The sequence below is a fragment of the Perna viridis genome, chromosome 8 (genome assembly GCF_037379345.1).
Source record: "Perna viridis isolate PV_CMFRI_1.1 ecotype Kerala chromosome 8, ASM3737934v1, whole genome shotgun sequence".
NCBI lineage: Eukaryota > Metazoa > Mollusca > Bivalvia > Mytilida > Mytilidae > Perna > Perna viridis.
Window position 1 is genome coordinate 37,862,672 of NC_142452.1, and position 26,555 is coordinate 37,889,226.

Consider the following 26,555-nt stretch of genomic DNA (forward strand, 5'->3'; position numbering starts at 1 on the left):
ACACTTGCAACATGCAAAACACACTAGACTGCACCTGTATTATGTCAAGTTCAGCAAAGTCGTTTTCTGTTTTATAAAATCGATAGAACAAGAAATTTGGATGATGCAGAAACGAAGCATATAAGAGAAATAAAGCTACTAGCTGGCCTTAAGATCCGTTTATTACATGACAGAAAGATGTATTGGCGTAAATACAAGGCGTATATCATTTATTGTTTCATTACTATGTCGAAAAACGCTAATTCAATTGGAAAATATATATATTTATATATATTCTTTGCACACGTTGTTATATTTTGACTATCCACTTTGTAGTTTAGCTTTTCTCAATAATTTGTTGCCATTTAAAAAAAAACATATTATTTTGTTTTCGGCGGATCGATATTCGTGTTATTCGTTATGGCGAGAGAAAGGCCGATATTTGTATTTCACAGGGATCAGAATGTGAATGGAAGCATCTACATTTGCTGTTCTTGGTTTGCACATAGATTTACACGTAGTTTTTGGTTTTGCACCAAAATCTCTGAAAACTTGTAATTTTTTACTCTATCTTTTGAAACAGCTCACATTAAGGTATTTTAAGAAATCATAATGATATAAAGTATGCCATATATTTTCCTCTAGTACATATTATGCATTCAATTATACAAGCAAAAAAAATTACATAAAATATATGGACAATCTTTTGAACTCTGACTAGAATGTTAACAACCCAATTCTTTTTTTCAATATTCCAAAATCTAAAGCCAATTATTTTTTTTGGTTTATCTTCATATAATATAGAATAAAGTATTCGGTTTCACATAAAATTAATTCGCCACAACAATAAGCTGTGTTACATTGTTTTTTTTTCTCTGGAGTGCTAATTACATTTTCTTTTTACAGTGTGATAAAACTAGTGTGAAACTGTATTTTAGTCAACCATATCTTTAACAAAAAAGGACGTATCTATCACAACTGAGCATACAATCAACATATCAATATCATTTACCCATGATGAATTTAATTATATACAAAAGGGAAAGACGCAAACGCTCTTTAATGAGATGGTCACTACACAGTGTAATCGGTTAGCGATCTTTAACTCTGTAAAGTCAGGCAGTGGGTAAAACATGGTATGCAAAATCCCACCGTTTGGAAAATTTTAATCGAGTATTCGCACTATCAGATTCAAGTAAAAAAGACAAGATTTTCCATATCATTTTGATAAATTGAGTCAGTTTTATCTGTGGCAACATCCCTTCAACACGTGCGTATGCAGTTTTCATATCACAACTCATACGTTATGCCAGAGCTTGTCGTAACTATGCAGACTTTTTGTATCGCACTAGACTTCTTGCAATTAGGCTTCAGGAGCAGGGTTATGTTGCTACAAGATTGAAGTCATCATTACAGAAGTTTTATGGTCGTTATCATGAATTTTCGTGGATCGTTACGGTTCATTCATCTGCACCATGAAAACTGATTTGTTCGACGTGTCATAGTTTATCTTTCCTCTTTCGTCTAACCCGAGTTAACTTTTTATGAGCAACTCGGCAGTTGTTTCCAGAAACACACAGGACCCTATCGGTGCACCTTGTCTATGCTCCTAGTTAATAGTGTAGTCCGAGTTGTTCATTTACTCATAGTACTTTATATGTATTAGGTTATTTACTTTATTTTCTTTGTTGCGATTGTTTGTTTTCCATTTCTGGTCTTTGTCTCCTGATTATATTCTTTTGATTTCGGCCTGAATCTTGGTTCCCTTGATAACTCTCATTGGAATGCATTTTGTTGGCAGATAACTTCGTCAATAACCTCAATTTTTAACATTCTATTGAAACGTTGAGTACATCCAGTGATACAGGGATCGAATAATGGTCTATTGAGATAGAGAAAGCATCCTTGAGTGAAATTATATTATTAGGTAGGTTTTAGACATGAATGTGTCTGATTTTTTCCATTTTACCCAATTCTTACAAAAGCTTACACTTAATGAGGTAGACCTAGGGTAAGGGACATTACTCTTGAAACCAATGATATGTTTGTATTATATTCAATTTCACTAAAGCCTTTCAAGCGTTTCTTTGAAACAAAATGAAATTAATCCAAGTTACATTGATGCTTACATGAGATTGATGTAAAATGGTAAATACAAACATTCCAGTGATTTGTAAGATTTGTGTCCCTTACCCTAGGTCTACTTCCTTAATTCTTTAGCCACATCCCACACTTAAAAAGTAAAATGCGAATACCACCAGTGAACATCATCAAAGAAGGACTGAGGTGAAAGATCATATATAAATCAAGCAAGAACTGCTTCAAAACAAAATATATTCTTTGGCAAAAATCTGTAGTAAAGTAAGCACAAATAGAACACAAAAAGGAGCAGGAATAAAGCTTGGCAATCTCCGAAACAGAGGTCCTTGTATCTCCTCCGTCAAACAAACACAGGGACAAAGGAGCTACCAACCTCTGTTTCGGAGATTGAAACCTTAGGTAACGTTAAGAAGAAATATGGATTTTGAAATAAAACAAATGGCAAAACCTGGAAAAACTGAAAATCGTCCAAACAAATTTATAATTATCATGCCTTGTGAATGTTTTACCCTACCGGTGCACCTGGTCCATGCTCCCAGTTTTCAGTGGAGTCCGAGTTGTTCATTTGCGTTTGTTACTTTGTATGTATGATTTTAGTTACTTTATGTTCCTTGTTGTGTATGTCTGTTTTCTAGTCTGGTCTTTGTCTCTGGATTACATTCTTTAGATCCGCTATAACCTTTATTCCCTTGATTACTCTTTCACATCTTACATTGCAGATATAACCCAAGAATGGATATGGTGTATATGTCAAAGAGACAACAACCACACGGGGATGAAAAATATCAAATCAAGGCAAATGTCTGAGCCTCAGTTAAAATAGACAAAAAGAGACTGATTAAGCGTCACACAAATGTAAAACCAAAAGGCTAATAGCAATATATGACATACCAGCTCCGGACTAGTTTTAATCTGCAAAAAACATGCTCTCACCGTATCAACTATATATACCAATTTTCTCATGCAGTGTTGCGAACTACGATTCAGTATGTCATACAATAACGACACAATCCGTGTCATGCCGAATGTTTTTAAATATAGGGTGTTATTTACCATGTAAAGACCCTTTGAACGACCTAAATATAAAACGCTATCTTTATCAATTTAACGACAATATCATAACTATATCATCTACTAATTAGCCAGTTCAACAGTTTAGTCAATTTATTGGGGGACTATGTAGGCAAGTATCATAATTCCCCGGACTACGCCCGAGGTATAAGCTACTAGCTATACACTCTCACGAGTGTTTGTGTAACATACTGAATATTGCGATCGGAAACCAGTCTAATAAACAAGCGGAGAGATAGTAGTAAATCAGAAAGAAATGCATTCGCCACACAGCGGCAGATGTGCTTTTCCTCTCTTACTAATCGCTGCAGACAGGCCTTTCGAAATTCTCGGTCGTTTGACAATCGGAAAACCTTGCGTAAAATTATTCACTTTTTCACTTTTTTTTCTTTTTCCCGACTTTGTAAGATTCTTGCATTTTCTGGGAGGGCCGGTGGCAGCGTCTAGAGTGAATTTCGAACGTCAGACGCTGTTCGGAGCATGGGTCGGCTGAGTAAATTGAGTAAGCTGGAACTAGTAGAACAGAATAAAATAGGATAGCAATAAAAACGAAATATTTTCCGATTATCCTATATAAGGGCTGGCTTTAATTTTGAAGCGATATATATCAATCCAAAAATCCCCTTTGATAAAAACCTTCACTAGAAACTGATTTCCTTAAATGAGGCTTTTACGTAATAATAAGTTTTTCTGAGTCCTTGTTGTGTCGTGTATTACTTAACGAGTACTAAAATTCAGACGTTGGTCTCGATGATGGTGATGCGTTTAGTGCTACTAAAAGTTGGAAGAAAAATAGTACTATAAACTTTGTATATATACCAATGACATATATTTGGAATGCTGCAAACCACAACACTCTATTAGAAGTCTGAAGGGGAAGGTGGGTTTTTATTGGTATTTACGAGCATCTCTGTTGTGAAATACACTGAAAATGAACATTACATGAGCAGATAACCCTGTAATGAACCTTATTTTACTAATATATTGTAACTTTCATTTACGACTATTGATGATTGCAAATGGGTGAATTATAATGAATAGGTAATCATAAGTCATTGGCTTTGGCAGAACTTAATATTGAAAATTTGCGTCATAATACTACAACGTACGACAACTATAGAAGGTGGAACATTACATAGACGGAAGAGTAATCAAGGGAACCAAGGTTATAGCGGTAATCAAAAGAATGTAATCCAGGGACAAAGACCAGACATGGAAAACAGACATACACAACAAAGAACATAAAGTAACTAAAATCATACATACAAAGTAACAAAAGTAAACGAGCAAATCGGACTCCACTAAAAACTGGGAGCATGGACCAGGTACACCGGTAAGTTAAGCGTCCTCTGCTTTTCTAGAAACACCCCCGAGTTGCTAATAAAAAGTCAAGTCCGGGGTAGACAAACGAGGAAAGGTAAACTATGACCAGTTGAATAAATCAGTTTTAATGGTGCTGATGGATACACCATAACGATCCACGAAAGTCATAATTCTGTCTTAAAATGTAACCATCCATTAAGTTTATTATACTAGTATCAAAATAAATTATATTCTATACTTTAATCCAGATATCATTCACGCTACTGTTTTATCGGAAATTATCATTCCCAGTTATTATTCATTCTCATCAAAGCTTGATATTATGTACGTAACAGAAGTTGCTTAACATTCTCTAGGAAATAATTTGTTTCAACAAATCATCGTCGTGAATCAGAATACTGGACAAACAACTTGCACCTCGTAATGGGATTTGAGATAATTAAAGTCTTACTAACACAAAGAGAAAAAAAGGCAATAAAATGTTTTCGCCATTTAGTGTTTATATGTTTTAGTTTCTATACAATTCTGTAGTTTTATTGAAAGAAGATGTCGTGAACACTATAGTGATAAACGAGACAACCATTCTAGATAAAAACGTCTATCGCAAGAAAAACTAAATAGTAATCAGAACTTAAGGGTCTAGGGAACCTGATTCATTAAACCTGGTAAAACAATCTGTCTTATAGTACTCATTTTCTTTTAAGTGGAATAACTCTATAATAAGGCATATTGTACAACGTGAATTATTTGGTACTTTAAATGGTCCAGCTAAAGGATCATTTCATCGATTGAATTTCTTTCCTTTTCGATTATAAGTTATCAACTGAAAACCAAAAAATCGGTCATTTGCGGTCTTGTAAGGGCAATTATTCGAATAAAGAATAGATATTCAATTTGGGCCTTTTGTAGAGCTTTTTACGTAAAAGCAGGAGTCCCCATTTATAACCCAGTATATTTTTAAATACATGTGTAAATAGTAGACATGACTTTACCCCTGTGGTCTAAATATAGCAACAGCAGCAATAATTTACGCTTGATTTGTTTTATTCATTCATTTTTGAGTAGATATCTCGTAAATGCTGGTGCAAAAAATTGGTAAGAATGCACTGAATAGTTTCAGAGAAGAAGATTTATAAAGAAAAGGTAACGAAGACAAACAACAGACGCAAAGTGATGACAATAGTTCATATGGAGCTAAAAACGATCCACACAAATTTTATACAAAAACAAACGTGGAGGAAATATACAATTTACGTGTGATAATATTTTTGTTTTGATAAAATTAGATGTCGTATATTATGAGAATTTAAACACTAAAAAGGTCAGCTTTTTTGCACAGAAAAATAAAGTGATTTGCATAAAGTTGTTATTGTGATCTTACATTTTTCCGATTCGAAGATTTAAAAACAAAAATCTGACTTAAGTAAAATGATAGCTAGATTCTCGATTCTTAAAATTACATTAATTCATATTTTTACACGAAGACAACAGAAAGGATTTAATCTTTTATACACTGAATTCACGAGAAAAAATATTTGACGATTTAAGTAACTGTGTTTGTAAGAATCCTGCAAAATTTGAAAAATGTGGTACACCCAAAAAAAGGCTACATATTTTTATTTTTGTAATCAAGTTGTTTTATGGGTCTATATTATGAAATGGGTAATTATTCATTCAAATCAGCCTGTTCTTAGGAGATAATCAACAGTGAAAATCCAGTAGATTCTATTGTATTTGAGCGTCATTTACGGAGTTATCTCCCTGAATTTTGAAATCTACAGTGCATTCTATACAAATTTTATCTCCTAAGAGCACGGGTTATATGAAAAACCACATGTTTATTTCTGTTTAGTATGACATTTCAAACAAAATATCAAAAATAAAAGTATGTAGGCTTTCTACTCATGAATCACATTTTGCATGATCCTTAGCTGGAGTGCTACTTAAAACGTAAATGTAACGTTTAACGTCATATTTCATAGATCCCACCCAACATGTTTATCATGGTATATATTTCAATATCTTTGACCTATCGTTGATTTCACTATTGAAATTAGATTTCATGTAGAATTTACACCGTCTAATACCTCTTTATGTAAACAGACAATATCGCTTTCTAAGTATCATTTTATCGTTATTACTTACATATTTATTCACTAAATATCGTAAAATATGCCTGTTAAGATTGTTTTAAAAGTCTAAAGAATGGATATCTTTCTTTTTTTACCTTTTTGTTCTCGATTTTAAGTAACTGTCTTTGTAAGAATCATGCGAAATCTGAAAAATGTGATACACCCCAAAAAAGGTTACATTCTATATAATTTTTATCTCCTAAGAACACGGGTTATATGAAAAATGAATGTTAATTTGTGTTTACTACGGCAATTCAAACAAAATATCAAAAATAAAAATATGTAGGCTTTTTACTCATGAATCACATTTTTCATGATTTTTAGCTGGAGTGCTACTTAATTTTTAGAATATAAAGAGACTAATAATGGCTTTGTTTTCTATTCATTTTTCATCGCAGAACGTTACAATTAGTTCACTACAGTTGACTACTGAAGTAAAATGATAATGAAAGGAACAAAATTGTGCATCCAATTAACTGTGTCTATATTTTTCAAGATGATACCATTGATACCATTAATTAAAATTTTTAAATTTCGGAATCAATACAAACTGGGAAATCATACTTTCACACATTGTTTAACGAATGTGTTGGTGAATATCTTGCAATATTCAAACGAGATTTGTGGATGTTGGTATCTAAGGCAAAATCCTAGAGGTAGTTTGAGAAAAACGACATGTGAACGGACATCGACATGAACCTCGTAATTAGTTCACACACTGTGAACCAACGCGTTGTTGCAGATGTCGAAGGATGTAATTCAACTTTGCGGCAATTTAATTCTGCGACTTACACTCTCATCTTTTCGCTATAATTTGTTATACCAATATGGTATTCACACCGGAGAACAACACAAAATTAAAAGAACGAAAATCTCCTCTTTTCTTGATTGATTGTTGTCTTTTAACGTCCATTTGCAAACAGCTTTTGCATCATCAGAACAAGAACAAGTAGAATGATGGAAAACAGAAAATGAAATATTGAGGATTGGGAATTAACAAAAAAGCAATGTTTTGACCACCACTTGAAAATATTGAAGTGGGTAGGTGCCTCAAATTTGATAATTGTAGTGACCTATAGGAACATACTCTAACAGCACACTAAAGATAGGGTCTTTAACATCCGACCCGAACAGATTTCATTTTTAAAGTTGCTTCTTACGACAAGCAAAACACTGCTCCGGGTCTATTTTTTTTAATACCAGTTTTCACACGGGCTCTACACTTTGACGAACATGACTTGAATGAAATACGGATTGCCAAAATGATAAACCAAATTTGCAATTTGATTTAAGAACAAACAGATCATCTCATTGTGAACGTCCTACTTAATGACATTTACATACCCTAGTAAGTTATAGATATGTTTTAAAACAACTTTCCTTTCATCTGTGGCAACATCCCTTCAGCACCTGCGTATGGAGTGTTCATATCACAACTCATACGTTATTGCCAGAGCTTGCCGAAACTACGCAGACTTTTTGTATCGCGCTAAAACTCTAACAAATAGGCTTCTGGAACAGGATTATCTTGCTACAAGATTGAAGTCATCATTACAGAAGTTTCATGGTCGTCATCATGAACTCGTGGATCGTTATGGTGTATCCATCAGCACCATGAAAACTGATTTATTCAATGGGTCATAGTTTTTCTTTCCTCGTTTGTCTACCCCGGACTTGACTTTTTATGAGCAACTTGGCGGGTGTTTCTAGAAAAGCAGAGGACGCTTACCCTACCATTGCACCTGATCCATGCTCCCAGTTTTTAGTGGAGTCCGAGTTGCTCCTTTCCTTTTGTTACTTTGTATGTATGATTTTAGTTACTTTATGTTCTTTGTTGTGTATGTCTGTTTTCCATGTCTGGTCTTTGTCCATGGATTACATTCTTTTGATTACCGCTATAACCTTGGTTCCCTTGATTACGCTTTAACTCGAAAACATCGAGATGTTCAGGTAAGTTAGGAGTTGTTAATTTATGAAAAATGAAATCAATGATTGCATGTTTATTTCTTATGTTTTCAATCTGAATAAAACAGTCTATTTTTTTTTTTTGTTTTTGTAACTGCAGAATCTTTTTAACTTCACTCTAAATATATTGCCATTGACATCACTCTATATATATACACTAAAATGTAGTGTATTGTTAATTTATAATCTTTACCATTCTATAACCATCGTTTAAAAAAAATTATTACAGAGTGTACTACTTATTATTCCTTGCATGGCCGTAGGAACCAGTAAGGTTGGTACTGCTCCGACCGTACCAATACTTTTAACAGTAACGGTATGCCGTACCAATAATTTTCACATCTTCGCGGTAAGGCCTCGTGTCCTTATATCAAAAACAGTACGAATAAGTTTTTGCTCCCTACGGCTATGAGGACATATTTAGCATGTCCGTAATCAAATATCAGAGGATATGCATGTTCTATCAAAAGGCAAGAGAAGTAAACATATTTTTTTCAATATATTCTTTGTACTCTTGCGTTATTATGGACTTGATTTCAACATGAAGCAAGGTACTAAATCTGCAAATTTAAAGGCACTCTTCTGTAATGTTTTGACAACTGGTTTTAACTTCTCAATAGCAGTTTCGTACTACCTATTTGTAATGCAATTAATCGGAAATAATAAACCGTTATGAAAGCAGGAGATTTAGCGCGATATATAATCCGTTTTACAATTGCTCTTAGTTTGCCTATCAGTTTGGTAAATTTTTATACATATAAGAGCAATCCAATTATAGCTTATACTGAAAAGAGTAGGCTTAGATATGAAATTTAACATCACCAATAAATGGGAATGTGTCAATTATTATAGAAATCTTAGTCGATAAGAGACGAACTACGCACCTCACATAGTTTGATAAATCTCAACTTATGACATGTAGTACATTTGTCAACCAGATTTATACTAATATACAAAGACGGGTTCCGGTAGAATGGTCTGAGAGCTTTCAACTAATCTTACTGCAAAATAATTGGATCTGACGTAGTTTGTTACATCATTGATCAAGCAGTAAGGTAGTATATTTCCTAATCTATGACATGAAGTCGTATTTGTATCATGAAATTGGGAATTTACTATTAGAAAGTGCGTTGATACACTTCAAAAAGAACATACGATAGGACATATGAACGAACATACCAAACTGTCGTATATATCTGATTTTCTAAAAATTGAAAATGGTTTTAGAAGAAGGAACGATACAAGGACGTACTCTTTGTTATTTAGGAACCAATAAAACGTCTCTAGTTGGTTGGGTGAATTGATATATAACTCACTTTCGTAAAAAAAATAAATAAAAAAAAATCTTGGACTTTGTCATCACTAATACTTAAAACCAAAAATAGATAATATTTATTTGTTTTCTAAATGTATTATTTTCGGGGGTTCTGTGTTCATCTAATTACCTGGCCGCACTGCAATTAAGTAACTGGATTGCGTACTTTGGTCTCTGAATTTGTATCAATCAATTATATGTGCTTTATAGGTCTTTCCATATCACTTTAGGCTTTTAAATTACTATCTTTTTATGGATAACAACAAATCCTTGAAGGGAACTTCTTTCGGGATGAATGTTTTGTACCAATACAATAGTTATTTGCTGTTTTTTTCTGCAGAAAATTATAGACTCTGTGACTTGAAAAATCTTCTATATATGCAAAAACCAAATTAATCAATGGGGCAACAATGATTACAAAAGCGTTGAAAACTGATGTCAAAGTTACAATATTATTGCATTTGTACGAAAACAATGTAACTGCGAAATATAGCATGCATGGTTTTATCCAAATAGCTTAGACCCTGATTGATACAGTACACCACACAGAGCTTTATTTTATGATCTTTCAAATATCCATTTTTTCAGATTTTTTTCGGTCTTTTTATGAGCAACTCGGTGGGTGTTTCCTGGTCCATGCTCCCAGTTTTCAGTGGAGTCCGAGTTCCTCATTTGCTTTTGTTACTTTGTATGTATTATTTTAGTGACTTTATGTTCTTTTTTGTGTATATCTGTTTTCCATATCTGGTCTTTGTCCCTGGATTATATTCGTTTGATTACCGCTAGAATCTTGGTTACCTTTATTACTCTTTCAGACATTCATTGTTTATGATGACTATTAACTTTTGAAAGAAAAACAGTTGAGAATAAGTAGGTTTTTTTCTCACAAAAACAGCTAAATGTAAAATAGTCATAAGCTATGACGTCACAGAAAAATGCAGCATTTTTACATTATGACAATTCTGGTAAAAGCGTCAATATAACGCACTTTCACCATTTTCCTTCAGTAACTACTGAAAACATTCAAAATCCACCATGTACATATCAAAAACTATCTATATCAATAAAATATATAATTGGATAAAGATACTGACTTGATTCATACTTACGCTCTCCCACTTAAACTCCACTAGAGGGCGTACAAGTGCAAACATTCTGTTTACACGACGACCAAGTATGGACGGTAGTACTGCAAGCAGACCATTACCTATATTTTTAATGGTCAGATTGCGGTCAAATACAATGTGAAAAGGAAATAAATCGAAGACGAAGTCTGATCGGAGTTGCATGGCCATTGTGTGTATGATACGCTTTTCGTTTTCCATTGTTTCCACAAATGCAGTATTGTCAAAATGGAGCTGGAAAACGACGTGAATTGTGATGTCATCATCTTCCTCGAGTAAAACTTCAATATTTACTTCCGTGTTGTAGAACTGCTTTCCTACTTGTCTAATTTGACCTCTGACATAATGTAAGAAACCCCTCCGTTTACTTCTATAATGAAGCGTTAACCCATTTCGAGTTTCGTTTTCACAGTAAAATGAAGGAGGTCGTAATTTCTGATAACTAAACCGAAGATATTCATGTAAATTATCGAGACCATTTAGAAAATCACGTAAGTGTCTACCTAACACCTTTAAAATTCGATCATATCCATATTGACCTACAAACGCAACAAAACAGACTCCAAAATTATACATCAGATCATCAGCAGGCACATTTAAAATTGCGGAAGCCGCATGTGCTATATCCGGAATTATTCTTTCTGAATATCTCTCGTGTGTTGCAAAATCACAGTGCCCGATATTTGCTCGTTTTCTAATTTCATTCCATTTATCCTCCCCGTACGTATCTTTGATGTAATTCGACACTGACCCGATTAGTAATCCATACATAACGATTCCGTAAACAATTCTCCTGATTATTCGATTCTATCTGTGGCTTCAATACCTAATCCATAACTAGTCCCTGAAACATACAAAATTTGCAATTGAAAAGAAAACGTTAATTACTATATTACAGTTCTATAGCAAACAATAGATTGTAAATTCGAATCAACTTCATTTTCTTATACCTTTTTGTAATGTGTAAATAATTATCGTCATAGTTCTATATCTATCTCATTTGGTTTTATATTGGGATAATTAGAGTCGTCACCGATAAGTATAAGTGAGTATACGTATTTATATTTCATATTAGTGATCATTAGTATGAACATAAGTTTTCCTTAAGTATCAGTCCTCATAAAATTCAGACACTATCAATGGTAAAGTGATTTATGGTAAAGAAAACCCACCAAACAATGCATTTTCAGTCTACACATGCTATACTTTCACATGACAACAATCTCTTCTGCATTCAGATGTGCACTTTTTAGAAAATCATTTATTTTTCTAGAACTAGACTATAACTAGAACAAACCAAATGAAGCCAAATCAAGAACGATAACTCTTACAAAGTGCAAATATCGGGTACAATCTATGTAATTTTTATCTCAAAAGTGCAACAACTAAATGAAAAACTAATACTGGTTTTGTGTTACTGTTTCTTAACAAGAAATAAAACTGAAATTGGTGAGTTTTTGACATGCATGAATCCTGTCTGATTTGTAGAAATACTGATACTTAAACATAAAGAATTATCACAAAGATTAATAGATTCTATCGGTTTTGATAGTTTTGTATTTAGTACTTCTTGCATACAATTACTTTTTTTTTTAATTCTAAAGGAAATTCTAAAAAATACAAGGTATCAAACAGAAAAAAATAAAGAATCAAATGTTTTTTTTCTAACTAATGCTTAACTGTTACTATCTATTGACATAAATTGTTTGGACATCTAATGTAGTGACCCAATTTTGTCTCTGTAAAATGATAACAGTTATAATGGTAAAAATGACAATAACTGGATTCGCTGTTAAAGAAACATAATATTGATAATGAGGGTTTTACGGGACGATGTCCACTAATGAGGATACAGATGTCATTTAAAACTGATAAGGCTAAATAAATATTTTGTGTTTTTCCTGTTACACCTTTGATAATTTACGTAGGTGGGGATTTTTTTTCTAATTTTTTTTTACATCGAGTCTATGGGAGAAACATTCTGACTTTGACAGTTTTTTTAAATGTAAATGTAAAAAAAACTTAGGGTACAATTTTATTGCTGACAAAAAAGGGTGGGATACCAGGAAACACACAATTTATTTTGCCTAATGGCATGTTATACATAAAGTAGTTAACTCGGTAGTATCAGATATTTACTACGGTCAAGAAAAACATTTTATTTATAGTTTTAAATTTCTCAAAACTGACCAGTGGGTATCAATGGATCATACATATGTCATGTTTTATTAATGTTTATGTTTGAGTATTTTTAAGAATCAGGCAAAATGGGAAAAATCAGAAACATGCATGTCAAAAACGCATCAATCTGACAATGTAATGTCACTCAAGGATACTTTCTCTATTTAAATAGACAATTATTTAATCTCTGCATCACTGGCTTTGCTAAGAAAAAATTCCAATAGAATATAAGAAAAATGAAGTTTTTTGACAGAGTTATCTACCCTTGAAATTGTCATTTTCCGTGCATTTCAATGAAATTATAAGTCAATGCATCAACTTGATTCCGATGGTGCAAATAGTCATATACCATGTTTCAACTGATTCTACCTGATTCTTACAGGGACTTACACGGTTTTTTTATATCATGCTTAACCCACTGCTTAATTCTTGATAATGTCATCTTAAAAGCATTTTCCTGCGTTTTGTTTGTTTCTTCATATGCCACACCTTAAAACCATATTGCCTAATTCTTAGACAGAGAAGTACTTAAATCAATGATTCAAAAATAACATATATTAAACTCTTGGACAAACCATAAGGACTCATCTTACTATGGTCTAATCTTATAACAGGTTTTGAGACAAACATTCACTGAAAGTCAACGATTTTTATAACAACATGATTAAAATTTGATTAAGGTGTTCGATACGATTACAAAATAGTAATTTGAATTTCCATTAATCAAACATGGTGATAATTCTTTGACCTCTAATCAAAAACAAAGTAAAACGATTTAAATCGTTAACCGAGCAATCAGTCAATTTAGCTTGGCCCCGTGCAGGTCCGGGTGTTAAAAGAATAGGCCTGCAGCAGCTCTAAGCTTGTCGTATAAGGCGACTAAATAGTGCTCAGAAACCTAGCCGGGGGCTAGGCGCTCTGCCCACAGAGCAACTGGGATGTGTGCCCCAGGTGGTGGAATGGGGTACCCCTGGCGTGTTACATGCTGGGGTTGTCAGGCTATAATACGGAAATCTGACCGCAAACCATAGTGATGCACCGTGTTGGTAAAGATGACACGTTCCTCGCACGTTGAAGAACCCTGCTGTGGTATTCGATAGGAGTAGGAACCTTTGCGCTCCGCCACAGGAGGCTAAATTGCCCGACCTTATCCATCCCCCCTTTTTCCAGTGGCAATCAAAATTTGTCGACCCTATTGTCCTTGTGTCCCATCCTTTTTTTTTCATTTCATGTTCATTTTATCATCCATTTCATGTTCATCGTCTGAATATAGCTGAAATATTGCTTCTTGGACGTTAAACCCCAACAAACAAACAAACAAACAATTTAGCTTGTAGCTCTAAGAAGATTAAAGTAGCCACTTGTACAAAAAAGGTCTTATATAAATATATTATATATACATATTATCTTTAGTATGCCTAGAGATATGTCGTCAAATGCTGATGCATACTTTTAACATTAATTCAAATTAATATTGTAAATTTTTTTAAATTGAATCAAGTATTTAACAGAAGGCTGAAGTTGATACTCACTTCATCTTTATTTATGGGGATTTGTCAATATATCAAGTAACTAGACCATACAGAGGACTAAAAGTTAGGGAAATATTAGTAGTCTTAACATTGTGTTTGTTTGAGTATAAAATTACCGAATATGAAACTATCTTTTTACCATTCAGTCTTAAACCACCATTGAAGTGGCCTTGTGTTTATTTATTTTTTTTGTTTAAATGACAATCAATATAAAAAAATGTTAAAATATTTCAAATATCTAACACAGGGTAATTATCTACAGACTAGGTCTGATGTTACAAACTTAAAAGTTAAAACATTTATTTATATAAAGAGAACGATATTCAAATTTTTTCTTGATATATTATGTATAGTGAGTTTACTATCGTACGATTTAATATAAACTGGACATTTAACTTGAATGTTCCCATTTATTTGCTTACATGTACATTTAGACGATGGGGCAGTGTTAGTAAGGAAACCATATGAGAATTATGTTTACCCGAAGATGCTAAGTAAAAAGAGGACGAAATGTAACATATCTAATCATATATTTAAAAGTAATTTATTTAAAACACCGATAAAATCCACGAATCAAATTAATCTAAACATAAGGCAAATTACAATTGATTTAAGAAGTAGACGTCAGGAGAAGAACTAAAATCACACTTTGTGATATGTCGAAAATATTTAACTTACAGCTTACCTATTTGCACTAAAAAATCAAATGTTTCACGCTTTAGTTACATTCTATAAAAGTTGACCGTTAATTGTAAAGCTGTTCCTAATGATCTTTTAAAATGGATCAAGTTACAGAAATAACCAAAGAAATGTGATCTTTGAGATGTTCATTTGTTTACAGATTAAAGCGGATCAACGGATATTAGATCTTACTATGTAGAAATCTGTAAACAAAATATTGTGGTAAATATTCCAATTAGTGGTATATACAGACTATTGCATATGATTAATAGTGACATATTAACGTTCTTCAGTGTAACCTAGTTAATTTGTGTCCAACAGACAACGATTGATGATTGTTTATATCCATTTCTTTTTTAGTATGGTACAGGAAAATACATAAAAATTCTTATTTTTATCATTATAATAGTAGTTTATGTCTAGCTTAAAAGATACGTAAATTGATTACGTATGTTAAGAACCTATGAAATATGGTATGCAAATTCTCAATTTTGTAAATCAGTAAGCATCATAAGACATCATATTTATGTAAAACCATAGTAACCAACCAAAGATAGAGTTTTACTATACGTATTGCCATTCACTTTGAAATGAACTTGGGTTCAGCTATGGCATAAAACAATCAAACATTTAATTACACTATTTAGACAAGAGATATGATATAGCAGGACTGATAGCCACATTTTCAAATACCGCTTTAATGACATGTGAAATCAGTGACATGTTTGTATCATATTCAATTACACCAAAGCCTATCAAGCTTTCATTTGAAACAGAATGAAAAAAGTTCCAGTTACTTTGATACTTTGACTTCCATAAGATTGATGTAAAATGCTGAATACAAACGTTCCCATGATTAAATAGATTAAAATTATGTTCTACGACAGAGAGTTATCCTAGTTTAATTCAAAGTCACTAATGTAGGGTTAATGTATGAAATTCTATATCATACATTTCAAAATCCAATTCTTATGAAATGTAATAATGTCATACATTTTACAACATTCTTTAAATGACATTCAAAGTCAAACAAAACATTGTGTTAAAAGGCTTTAAGAAATAATTAAATAGGAGCCAGTCAGATTTCATTACTACGTATATCAGCCTCAATTAAATGATAGACAGAATGATATAAAATAAAACATATTAGATGATTTATATACAAAAATAAAAAAATATTATTAACAAAAAAACAATACAAACTCTTTGCTTCATGAAATGTATAAAATCCCAATAATCCACAGCGTACGTTGTACTAGCATTAACTTCAGCGTATTAAACATCCGTTCATAATACAGGAGAGTTTATATAGTGATCAATGTATCTAAAGTGATCAAGAAGGTTATTTAATAAAACGCTAAGTAACTTAGTTTTGTAACGGTGAGGTATAATTTAACCTATAGTATCACGCGTTTGACGCACCATAGTCTATTTGGCAATATAATACTTGAACAATGCACTAGTGATCACAGTTTTTTTCTACCTGCATCGGGTACAGGAAATCGATTGGAAACTTCCCCGTGTGCTTTTGAATCAGTTTTTTCAGATGATTTTTGTCAACATGACCAAAGTTTACTTAGTTAATATTGGTTACACATTTCAGTAAATACCAAAAAAGGAATCTACCAACCAGTTAATTTAGAAGGTATCGGATCGTCCAGTCATGACGATACAAAACAAACAAACAAAAACTATATTATAAGTCTGAAGGATTGTACAACGATATCGATAAAGTTGTTATTAGAGAATATTAAAGTGCAGAATTTTCAGTCAACTTATGACCTTTTCATTGCTAGTCATAAACAGTTTATAAAGCAACCATAACTTCTTTTTAGAATTGGTCCCATCTTATATCTTTTGTATATTTTTTTCTATTTTATAAATTGTGAGATATAAAAAAAAAATACTGATCGTCGCAAAGCATAAATATGGTAGTGTCAAACAGATTGTGACTGGTCAACTATAAGATAATTAGTTGAGTATATAGTCCTAGAACCGATCCGCGCAACGATTTGACGGATCGATGACCGTGACTGATTGACCGCTGACTGATCAATGACCGATGACCGGTGACCGATTTGATCACAGTTTTATTATGCAAAGTGACGTAATATATGTTTTTAATAAAAGAAATGTAAAATAAAAGTATAAATTGATGTTCAAATATATTGCGTTATGTAAATATGTGCAAAATTCACAAGGAAAACAACAAAAACCGTAAAATGCATTGACCGCTCTGTAGTCACGTAATACGATCACCAGTTTAATGGATATGCTTGAATGATCGATGACTGACCTGAAACTGATCGATGACCGATCGCAATTTTTGTTGCACGGATCGGTTCAGGTACTGTATAGGTTCTTTTAAATCAGTACGGACGTGATTATAAAGCATACGACAGTAGATAACACTAACGATTAATACATATTGTCATGAATTTATGAGTATAAGAATTTAAGTAGCCCTTCTGCTAGGAATCATGCAAAATGTGAGTAATGTCTGTGAAACCTACACATTTTATTTTTGATATTTTTATCAAATGTTATAGTATACAGAAATTAATATATGTCTTTTCACGTAAACTCTGATTTTAGGAGATATAAATTATAAAGAGTGTACTATATAATTCAAAATTGAAGGGAGATAACTCTATAAAAGACACTTTACAATAGAACTATTGGATTTATGATGTGAATCATTTCCTTATAACTATAACCGACACATTGGAATTTTTCGATTCTGTGTTCCGGTTTCAGTTTTGTCTTAGTTACTTAAGTACCAGTCTACATAAAATTCAGACACTACCAATGGTAAAGAGATTCAAATAGATTTGTTTGACACTCTTTTATCTAGTTAAATGATATTGTGACTTTGTAAACCTTTTTCTCAAAACATCAACTATGCCTACTATTTGTATATACTTTGCATCTTTGTTCTTTTTATTTCCATTTACAATTTACATCAAAATGAGAATTTCCTGCTATTGCCAAATAGTTTATTATTTACATTTCTAGTGTCAGTAATATCTATATTTTTCCCTCTCTTGTATTTGGTCCTTTTCATTTCATTTGAAACTTCCTTTCTTCTTTCTTTTGTTTTGTTCTCTCTATCTCACAATATTTACACTATTAATATACTGATGATGATAACTGTTGTTGGCCTATGTACTTACCTAGGTACTTTAATTCAGAAATTTACAGTTTCCATGTAATAAAAGGCAGTGGCAATAGGTCATTTCATATAGTGACAAATAATCAAAAATAATTCAAATCATTTATATTCTATTGCACTACTTGTGTTTACAAATGTTACTCTAAAATCTATTGTCCAAAATGGCCATGGCCTGCTGCCACATGTCTATTGATTAATAATTCATATATCAAATATTGTGTTATATTGATAATTGTAATTCTGTACCTTGTTTCATGGAGATCTTTATTTAGGTTTAGACTGCTGCCCAATCCATTTCAGCTTTATATTAAATAAAATACTGTTTAAACTCAAAAAGTGATTCATGGTCAAGAAAAACCCACCAAACAAATGATGCTTTTTTAGTCTATATATGCTATATTGTCACATAACAACAACCTTTTCTGCATTCAGATTTGCACTTTTGAGAAAATCATACATTTATCTCCCACAAAAAGCAACCAAATGAAGCCAAATCAAGAACGATAACTCTTGCAAAGTGCAAATTTCATATACAATCTATACAATTCTTATCTCAAAAGCGCAACAACCAAATGAAAAACTGAGACTGGTTACGTGATCAATTACTGTTTATGAACAAGAAATAAAACTGAATTTGGTGGGTTATTGACATGCATGAATCACCTTCTGCCTGATTTTCAGAAAGACTGCTACTTAAGTGTTTGTAAATTAGATCTTTATGATTATGATACGTGACATATGCTTATAGCAATATATATCATATTAAAGAAGAAATTAAATTATCTCTGTATCTATCATTTTGTCTGGAATTCAAATTTCTAGGATAGTGATGGTAAGTTACCATACTCCACGTTGCGTTTATTTTCTCTCTTACACAACAGACAAGTTTTCCAAATTCTCGGACATTATCCAAATCAAACATTGTCTGAAAATCTTATCACGTAGCGTAAAATCGTTTTACCGAATGTATTTTCTGAGAGGAGTGTATAAAGCTTCTAGAGTGAATTTCGAACGTCACACGTCCGAAATCATTCAGTGCTGCGTAATTTACTAATAAAACAATTATTTAAGAATATTTTTAATTCGTACATACAAAATGTTATTTCCATTTAATGAGGTAGACCTAGGGTAAGGGACATAACACTAGAAACATGTGAAATCAGTGACATGTTTGTATCATATTCAATTTCACGAAAGCCTATCCGTCTTTCATTTGAAACAGAATGAAATAAGTTCAAGTTACTTTGATGCTTCCATAAGATTTATGTAAAATGCTGAATACAAACATTCCAATGATTTGTAAGAGTGTGTCCATTACCCTAGGTCTTTCTCCTTAATGAAATAGAAATAAGTACTTCATGAATTGTTTAAAACACATTGGTAAGTTTCAAACAGTTAATAGACCTCCAGTTTGTAAAGACTTAAACTGAAAGTTGAAAAAAGAAAAATGGTGGTTTTAATATCAAGTTTTGCGAATAGATCTTTAGTTTTAGTAAATTGCAGTAACACTACAGACCGCATAAAATAGTTCCATGAACGAAACTATGTCAGCAACACAGGAAGGGCAATTTTTTATGAACAAATCGCAAATACCCCCTTTTTGGATCGTGTGGTAAATATGTTCTCAAACTACGGCAATGAATCTGAATTAAAGAAAAATGAGTGTCAATATTTAACAAGTGTTAATTCCTATTTCGTCCGTTGTATTTTTTAGGAAAACAAAGGCCAATTAGGTTTCAGCAAATACTCAAGAACGCAAATTAAATCTTAAGGATTATAGTTGCGTACATGCACCAAAGGGGTAATTGTAGCAAAATAAAAAAACATGTAATGTAGCCTGAAGGTAAATAATCCACCTGGGCTCTACCTAACTATCCTGAACAACGACCAGATATTGAGGAAAGTATATGAAATACAAAAAAAAATATCCTCAATTTCAAGTGATCTGATTGGTCGAATTTTGAGTTCAGGAAGGATTTGAGGATAGGACGATTTAAGATTCTTTATGAAAGCAGGCCTTGATCTAACAAGGAAATTGTATCTATCAAAAAATGACAACAAATAAAATTCGAGATTACTTTTTGACAGTTATGACTACTTAGCATTGTTGTCATAGAATATTCCTAAAATGTTTTCGATGAAGCTTTCGTTTCAAAAGTTCCAGTGTGTACTAGAATCTTATACTAGCGGGTACGAGTTTAAGGAGTATCGGATATTGGAGTAATACAGACAGATGTATTGAACATTTATCTTCCCTTACAAAATTTTCAACCAAGACAGTGTTTGAAATAATTTTTTTTAAATGATAAAATGCCAGAAATAACAAAGAATCAATATTCCTGTACACGTACCCAGAATACGAAATATTCTCTACAAAAGCACTGGAAAACCTGCAGCATTACAGAAACTAATTTACATATCAGCAATAGAAAAAGATAAACATACCGACCACATACAAATTTAATTATATTACTACCAATTAAACAACCCCATTATTTACTCATAATGGCCATTCTACATATTGGCGACTTGCTGATTTATCATATTGAATGCAATATTTGATCGGATTTTCATTCTAGTAACATGCTTGATTCCGAAGGTGTAAAGAAATGAATTATATAATCACCGTACAGCGTGTTAATTTTCCGCGGTCGATGAATATTTCCCTGTATATGACAATTTATCTGCAATAACAGAGTGATATGGATACGTAAAAATTACAAGAAGAATTTGTCTATACCTAACTAATGTCCCATCAAGAATAAAAGATCCATTTGTGCAATTCTGACGTCATCATTGATCATTATAAAGATTTGATCGAAATGAAAAACAGTCAAACATTTTCAGATTTTTTTTTACGTTTAAGAGTGTGAAAGAAATTTATTTGCCCATCACGAACTATATGATGTACTTACCCGGAAATGAGTTTTTACATTGATCTTGGAAAATGTAAATTGTTTGAAACCGGCTTTCAGAAGATCGGGATGAAGGCTCTCAAATTTAAATATAAAAAGCTTTGCTGAGCGCTGCAAGATACGACCGCAACAATTTAGTTGAACTCTGTTCACTTTGGGCAAATGTGGACACAATATCAATTTTTGTCACTATAACATAGGGACTTTATGAAAACAATGACTGGTTTGGATGCAGAATTGCACAATATTTTGACATTCAATTAAGGGAAAGAATTTCGCTTTCAGAGTGATTTCATGGGTCATTTTGTACCGCGTTATCTCAAAAACAGTTAATGATAGAGTAAATTTGCAAAGCATACTTCTTAAATCCCTGCAAAGGGGATCCATTTACAAAAAAAAGTCATGAAATCAGATGAAAATTTTTTAAAATACAGTCTTCCATAAATGAGGTGCCTGGCCCCATTGAACCCTTGTTACTCAAAAACGGTTAGAAATATTCCAATACTGATATTGACATTGATATTGACTTCCGAAAAGAAGAATCCATTTACAAAAAAGTTCAAAATTGGAACACAAATTTATCCTTTGGATCCTTCCAATTAAAAACCGTACGGTATATCTGAAATCAGATTGAGAAATGCAGGCAGGAACTTTCATAAAGATTCAATAGAGAAAAATTCAAAATCGGACTGGGAATTTTTAGGGTGTTCCCTTTTGATCCCATATATATTTTTCCAAATATGCATAGTAATTGTTCTTAATTTGGTTGGTATTATTGGGAGATGAATGTATAATTCTGTCTGTTCTACCGAACTGAACACAAAAAGAACTATTGTTACTTAAATAAAAAAGCAACATACGTAAATCGAATAGAATTGTTTGTTTTGAGCGTTTTTTTCCAACCAATGAATCACCTCTACCATAGACAACGTCAGAATGTTAAATAGATTGGTACGTAATTACATCTCGAGATCGTTGCATAAAAAAACTACGAAATACTCATTATTTGTATTCCAGTAATACCTTATCATAATCTTTGAAATGACGAAAAATTAATTGAATATGAGGATAAACATGTAATTAATACAAATTTCATTAACAAAACATTCATAATCCTTCTGTATTTAAAGAAAAAAGTTGTTATCTCATCAAAAACCCAATCGATGTTTTTAAGGTAGCGTGCCCTTCTCAGGTGCAGGTCTCGGATTCTATTTCCGGTCAATTTCAAATTGGTAATTCCTGCTTCTCCAACAAGAAAGCGGCATTTAAGAGAATAAAGTGACGACTGGATAGCTCGGTGTAGGGTGACGGCCTACTTGCGGGGTGTTATTCCTGTGCGCAAGCACAATAAAAAAAAACCGGCTCAGCGTGTCGGGCTAAAGCAAAGCGGGATCTTTTGGATTTGTAAGTAGTTCTTGTCCTGAAATGCATGAAATATCTTCAACAGGATGTTTAACCTTAATTAACCAATCAATCAGTCAATCGAAATACATATCACAGCTTTTGTGTGATAATACCAGCATACAAACGTTACTAAAAATGGTATGGACCGTTGACAGAAAAGCTGAAGTGTCTAGTAAATCAGGTCTGCTTTCAGAGTATATATTTATGAGTTTGCTATACCGTTTTATAACTTAAAACTCAAAACGCTCCATTGTCTACTTTATATTATATTTTCAGACTAAATAACTTGACTTTATACAAAAATTATTCTTGGATCGTAAAGATATTAACCCCTCATTTTCAGTTGATGTTTGCTATAGTCTGGTAGTTGAGTGACAACTTTGTTTTTGTTTAACCATCGTATGACTACTAATTCTCTCTTTGTCTCTTTGTTAAGTCACCGTCTACAAGAAGTGCAGTATATAGCGTGTTTCATTGACAATAGACACCAGTGTTACATTTCAAAATGTAAGTGGCAAATGCAATTTGTAGCTTATGTCTTCCTTCAAAGTGTCTACACGCCCTAGAGCAAGCCATGAAATCGTGAAAGCATTTAGAACAAAACAAGACTAAAAAGGAAAGCCAATTTCATCTGTTCCATGTATTTAAGCTAAATCCCCAATGAACAATCGAGGGCAAAAGTTGACTGCGCCTTCCATTAGCGTAACGTGATATTGTGTCGATGCTACCATTAAATAAAGCAATAACTAAAAAGAAACGTGTTAACCTCATAAAATGAAAAAAAAAACCTTAAAGATGAATTGTTATCGAATGCAAAAAAATACCAGTTTTATGTATTGTAAATTTCGATATGCTGTACTCGTGTTTCAAGGAGTAACCTCTCATCAGCAGCATTAAAATCAAATATGTAGGAAGATCATAATCAAAATATTAGGTGTAGACAAGAAGTACTCATAACTAAATCTATCGAAGGAGGAAGCCAAATCCATCACTGAAAGGTTCTATCGAAGACAATATTAAAAGTGCATTAGAGGAACGGTTGTCGTGATATAGAGAGCAGAGAATATGTGTGATAATCAGTCATCGATAAATCATAGAACAGATAAAAAGAAACAAAATAGTATCACGACTGAGCAAATTTAATAATGGATTCCTTATTTCCAACATGTAAAACCTATCTCCTACATGCATGTATGAAATTGATTGATTGATTAATAAGTAATGTGGTAGAGTAAATATTTAATGCAAGAACGTTTGACCAACCGAACAGGTAACAGGTCATGCTTTGTACTAGTCAGACATTTAGATCACAGAAGCAACGCCCACAGATACTAATGTAATCATATTTGACTACATTATTCTAGTTCCTCATTCTATCTCCTTTATGCTGCGTTTTCGGCAAAGTAGTAGCGCCAACAAGTTTAAACGTTATTGGCGTGACTCAACCGGCGATCAACCACACTATACTGTGATCGATCATCAGAAAAACAATTAAACAATATGTCATAATTAGAAGACATCTTCATAATTAAAATTATATCATTCGCAATATTGGATGTACTATACTGTAATAGGGGTTGGAAACTGGTCGGGATTTTTACTGTTGGAAACATTCAAAACCCCTAACCATTCTTTTCTCTATAAACAACCACATACTACGCTTTGAAGTTAGGACCTATTATCGTGAATTATCAGCGTCATGTGACAAGACTTATAAACCCTACTCAGAGCCTCTCAGAGCTTTTAATGTGTTGGAGCCCCTTTTTTGGTGATCCATGAAAGTATTTACTATTTTGTATTTAGGTTATACGAAGGTTAAATTGTTGTACTTCACCATATCCGTACCTTTTTCTATTGTACGCTTTGATTATTGTCCAATCTACTTATGTTTACTTATTTCGCGATCAAGAATCCACACTTTACGGAAATCTACTGCAAACAAGTTACACTATTATACAAAATGTATTTATTATAGTTATATCTGTATATTCCTAACCTCTTTTGAACTTTTAAAATGGTTAGGTTTAGACAGTTGTGCGCTTAACCAAGTTCAAAATGCAATAAAATTGATGTAATGAACTTTTACAAATGTCTTTTTGTACAGGTTTTCGCATTTTTAGCGTTCGGTTTAGACAGGTTTCACTGTAAAAGAGTGTGTGTGAAATTAAATCACCTCAATACAGATATACAGTAGACGTGCTATTGTCTTAAAAACACAGTTAACATGTATCCTTTAGAAAGAATTAATGTGAATTCACAATAAAAAAATGTAAAAAAATTTAAAAATGATAATAAAGCAACATGCCGATTTCTGCATTGTCTAAGACAGTCTTAATGGCTTCACTATGAGCGAGTGTAAACTTGTTTTAGGTTCAGTAAGATATAGTTGGAATAACACTGTCAAAGAGTACAATTTTGACCTAATGCCAGATATAGATATATTTATATATTAAAGACAGTCATTTCACAAGCTAATTAATGTTCTCCACAATCAAAGTATTGGAGATTTTCTGGCAATATCAGATTCTTATGTTGATGTTTTAACTGCTGATAAAAGGAAAATTCATTTTAATCTACCCTGTTGCAGCTTGTGTGATGAAGAATATTCCAGTAAACAATTGATACAACAACTTCTGCATATTCGGTTTTAAATTGAACTGTGAAAATGCTCCAATTATTTTCACGAGGGACAAGATGAATTGACATCCAGGCGCCATAAAATATTTTTGATTCAATAGAATATCACGGATTATTTTTATTGTTGCAATAACAATATAGGCGTATGATGAATGTAGCCAAAATTAAATAAAAACACCAACAATTTGAATATTGTTTTTGGTACGTTGCATATATGTTTCAAGGAGTAACTTTCCATCAACAGTATTAAAACCAAAATACGTAGGGAGATTCTAATTTGAAAGTGAATAAGAATCTCAAAACCAAAATATATCAAAATAGGAATCCAGATCAACCACGATAAGTTCTACCAAAGTACAATGTAACTAAATTATTGAAGTCCCGTGTTTTATACAAGTAAAAAAGACTGCGTTTTGAAGGTTTCGAATTTAGTGCAATTTTCAGAGGACGATAGCCTTGCAATGCAACTGGTCCGTGCTTCCATTTTTACTGGATTCCGAGAAGCCCATTTATTTTTATTTTTTTATATCTTTAAGTTTGGTTATTATATGTTCTTTATAATATGTTTTTCATGTCTGGTCTTTGTCCATGGATTACATTCTTTTGATTTCAGCTTGAATCTTGATTTCCTTGATTACTCTTTCATTAAATAATATATGATATTTATAGTTTGAATGATGAATTCCCTAATTTCTTCGGGCCGATAGTTTATTAGTACACGCATCGTCCCAGTGGTCTAAAAATTCAAAAATATCAATCATATTTAGATTGCAATTTTCGGCAAATGTACAATACATGGTAATCAGCTCACGAATATATGCATTTGAAATAAGGCAAGAGATTTTACAACTGATACTGTTCTATTTATTTAAAATACAACTTTCAACCATGAACTTGGCCAATACAATGTTTTGTCAGTAATACATATAATGGTAAAATCATTCATTCATACAAAAAAGTCTGATCAACGTTTACAGGAAAGATAGGACAAATACTTTTTAAAAGAATGTTATATATCTATTCT

The 26,555-nt window shown here is 32.4% G+C and overlaps 1 protein-coding gene across 6 annotated transcripts in view; it reads right to left on the reverse strand.

Annotated features, from left to right (window-relative positions):
- Positions 1–26,555, reverse strand: part of LOC148610399 (soluble guanylate cyclase 88E-like) — a 139,364-nt gene that overhangs the window by 23,393 nt on the left and 89,416 nt on the right. For 4 of the 6 annotated variants that reach the window (XM_088543021.1, XM_088543022.1, XM_088543023.1 and 1 more), the window contains one exon: positions 10,980–11,853. In XM_088543021.1, coding sequence (XP_088399147.1) covers positions 10,980–11,780 — 801 coding nt within the window. In that variant the 5' untranslated portion in view covers positions 11,781–11,853. Of the gene's footprint in view, positions 1–10,979; positions 11,854–16,606; positions 16,832–26,555 lie in introns of those variants that run through there. The other 2 variants (XM_088543024.1, XM_088543027.1) reach the window with 2 other exon arrangements.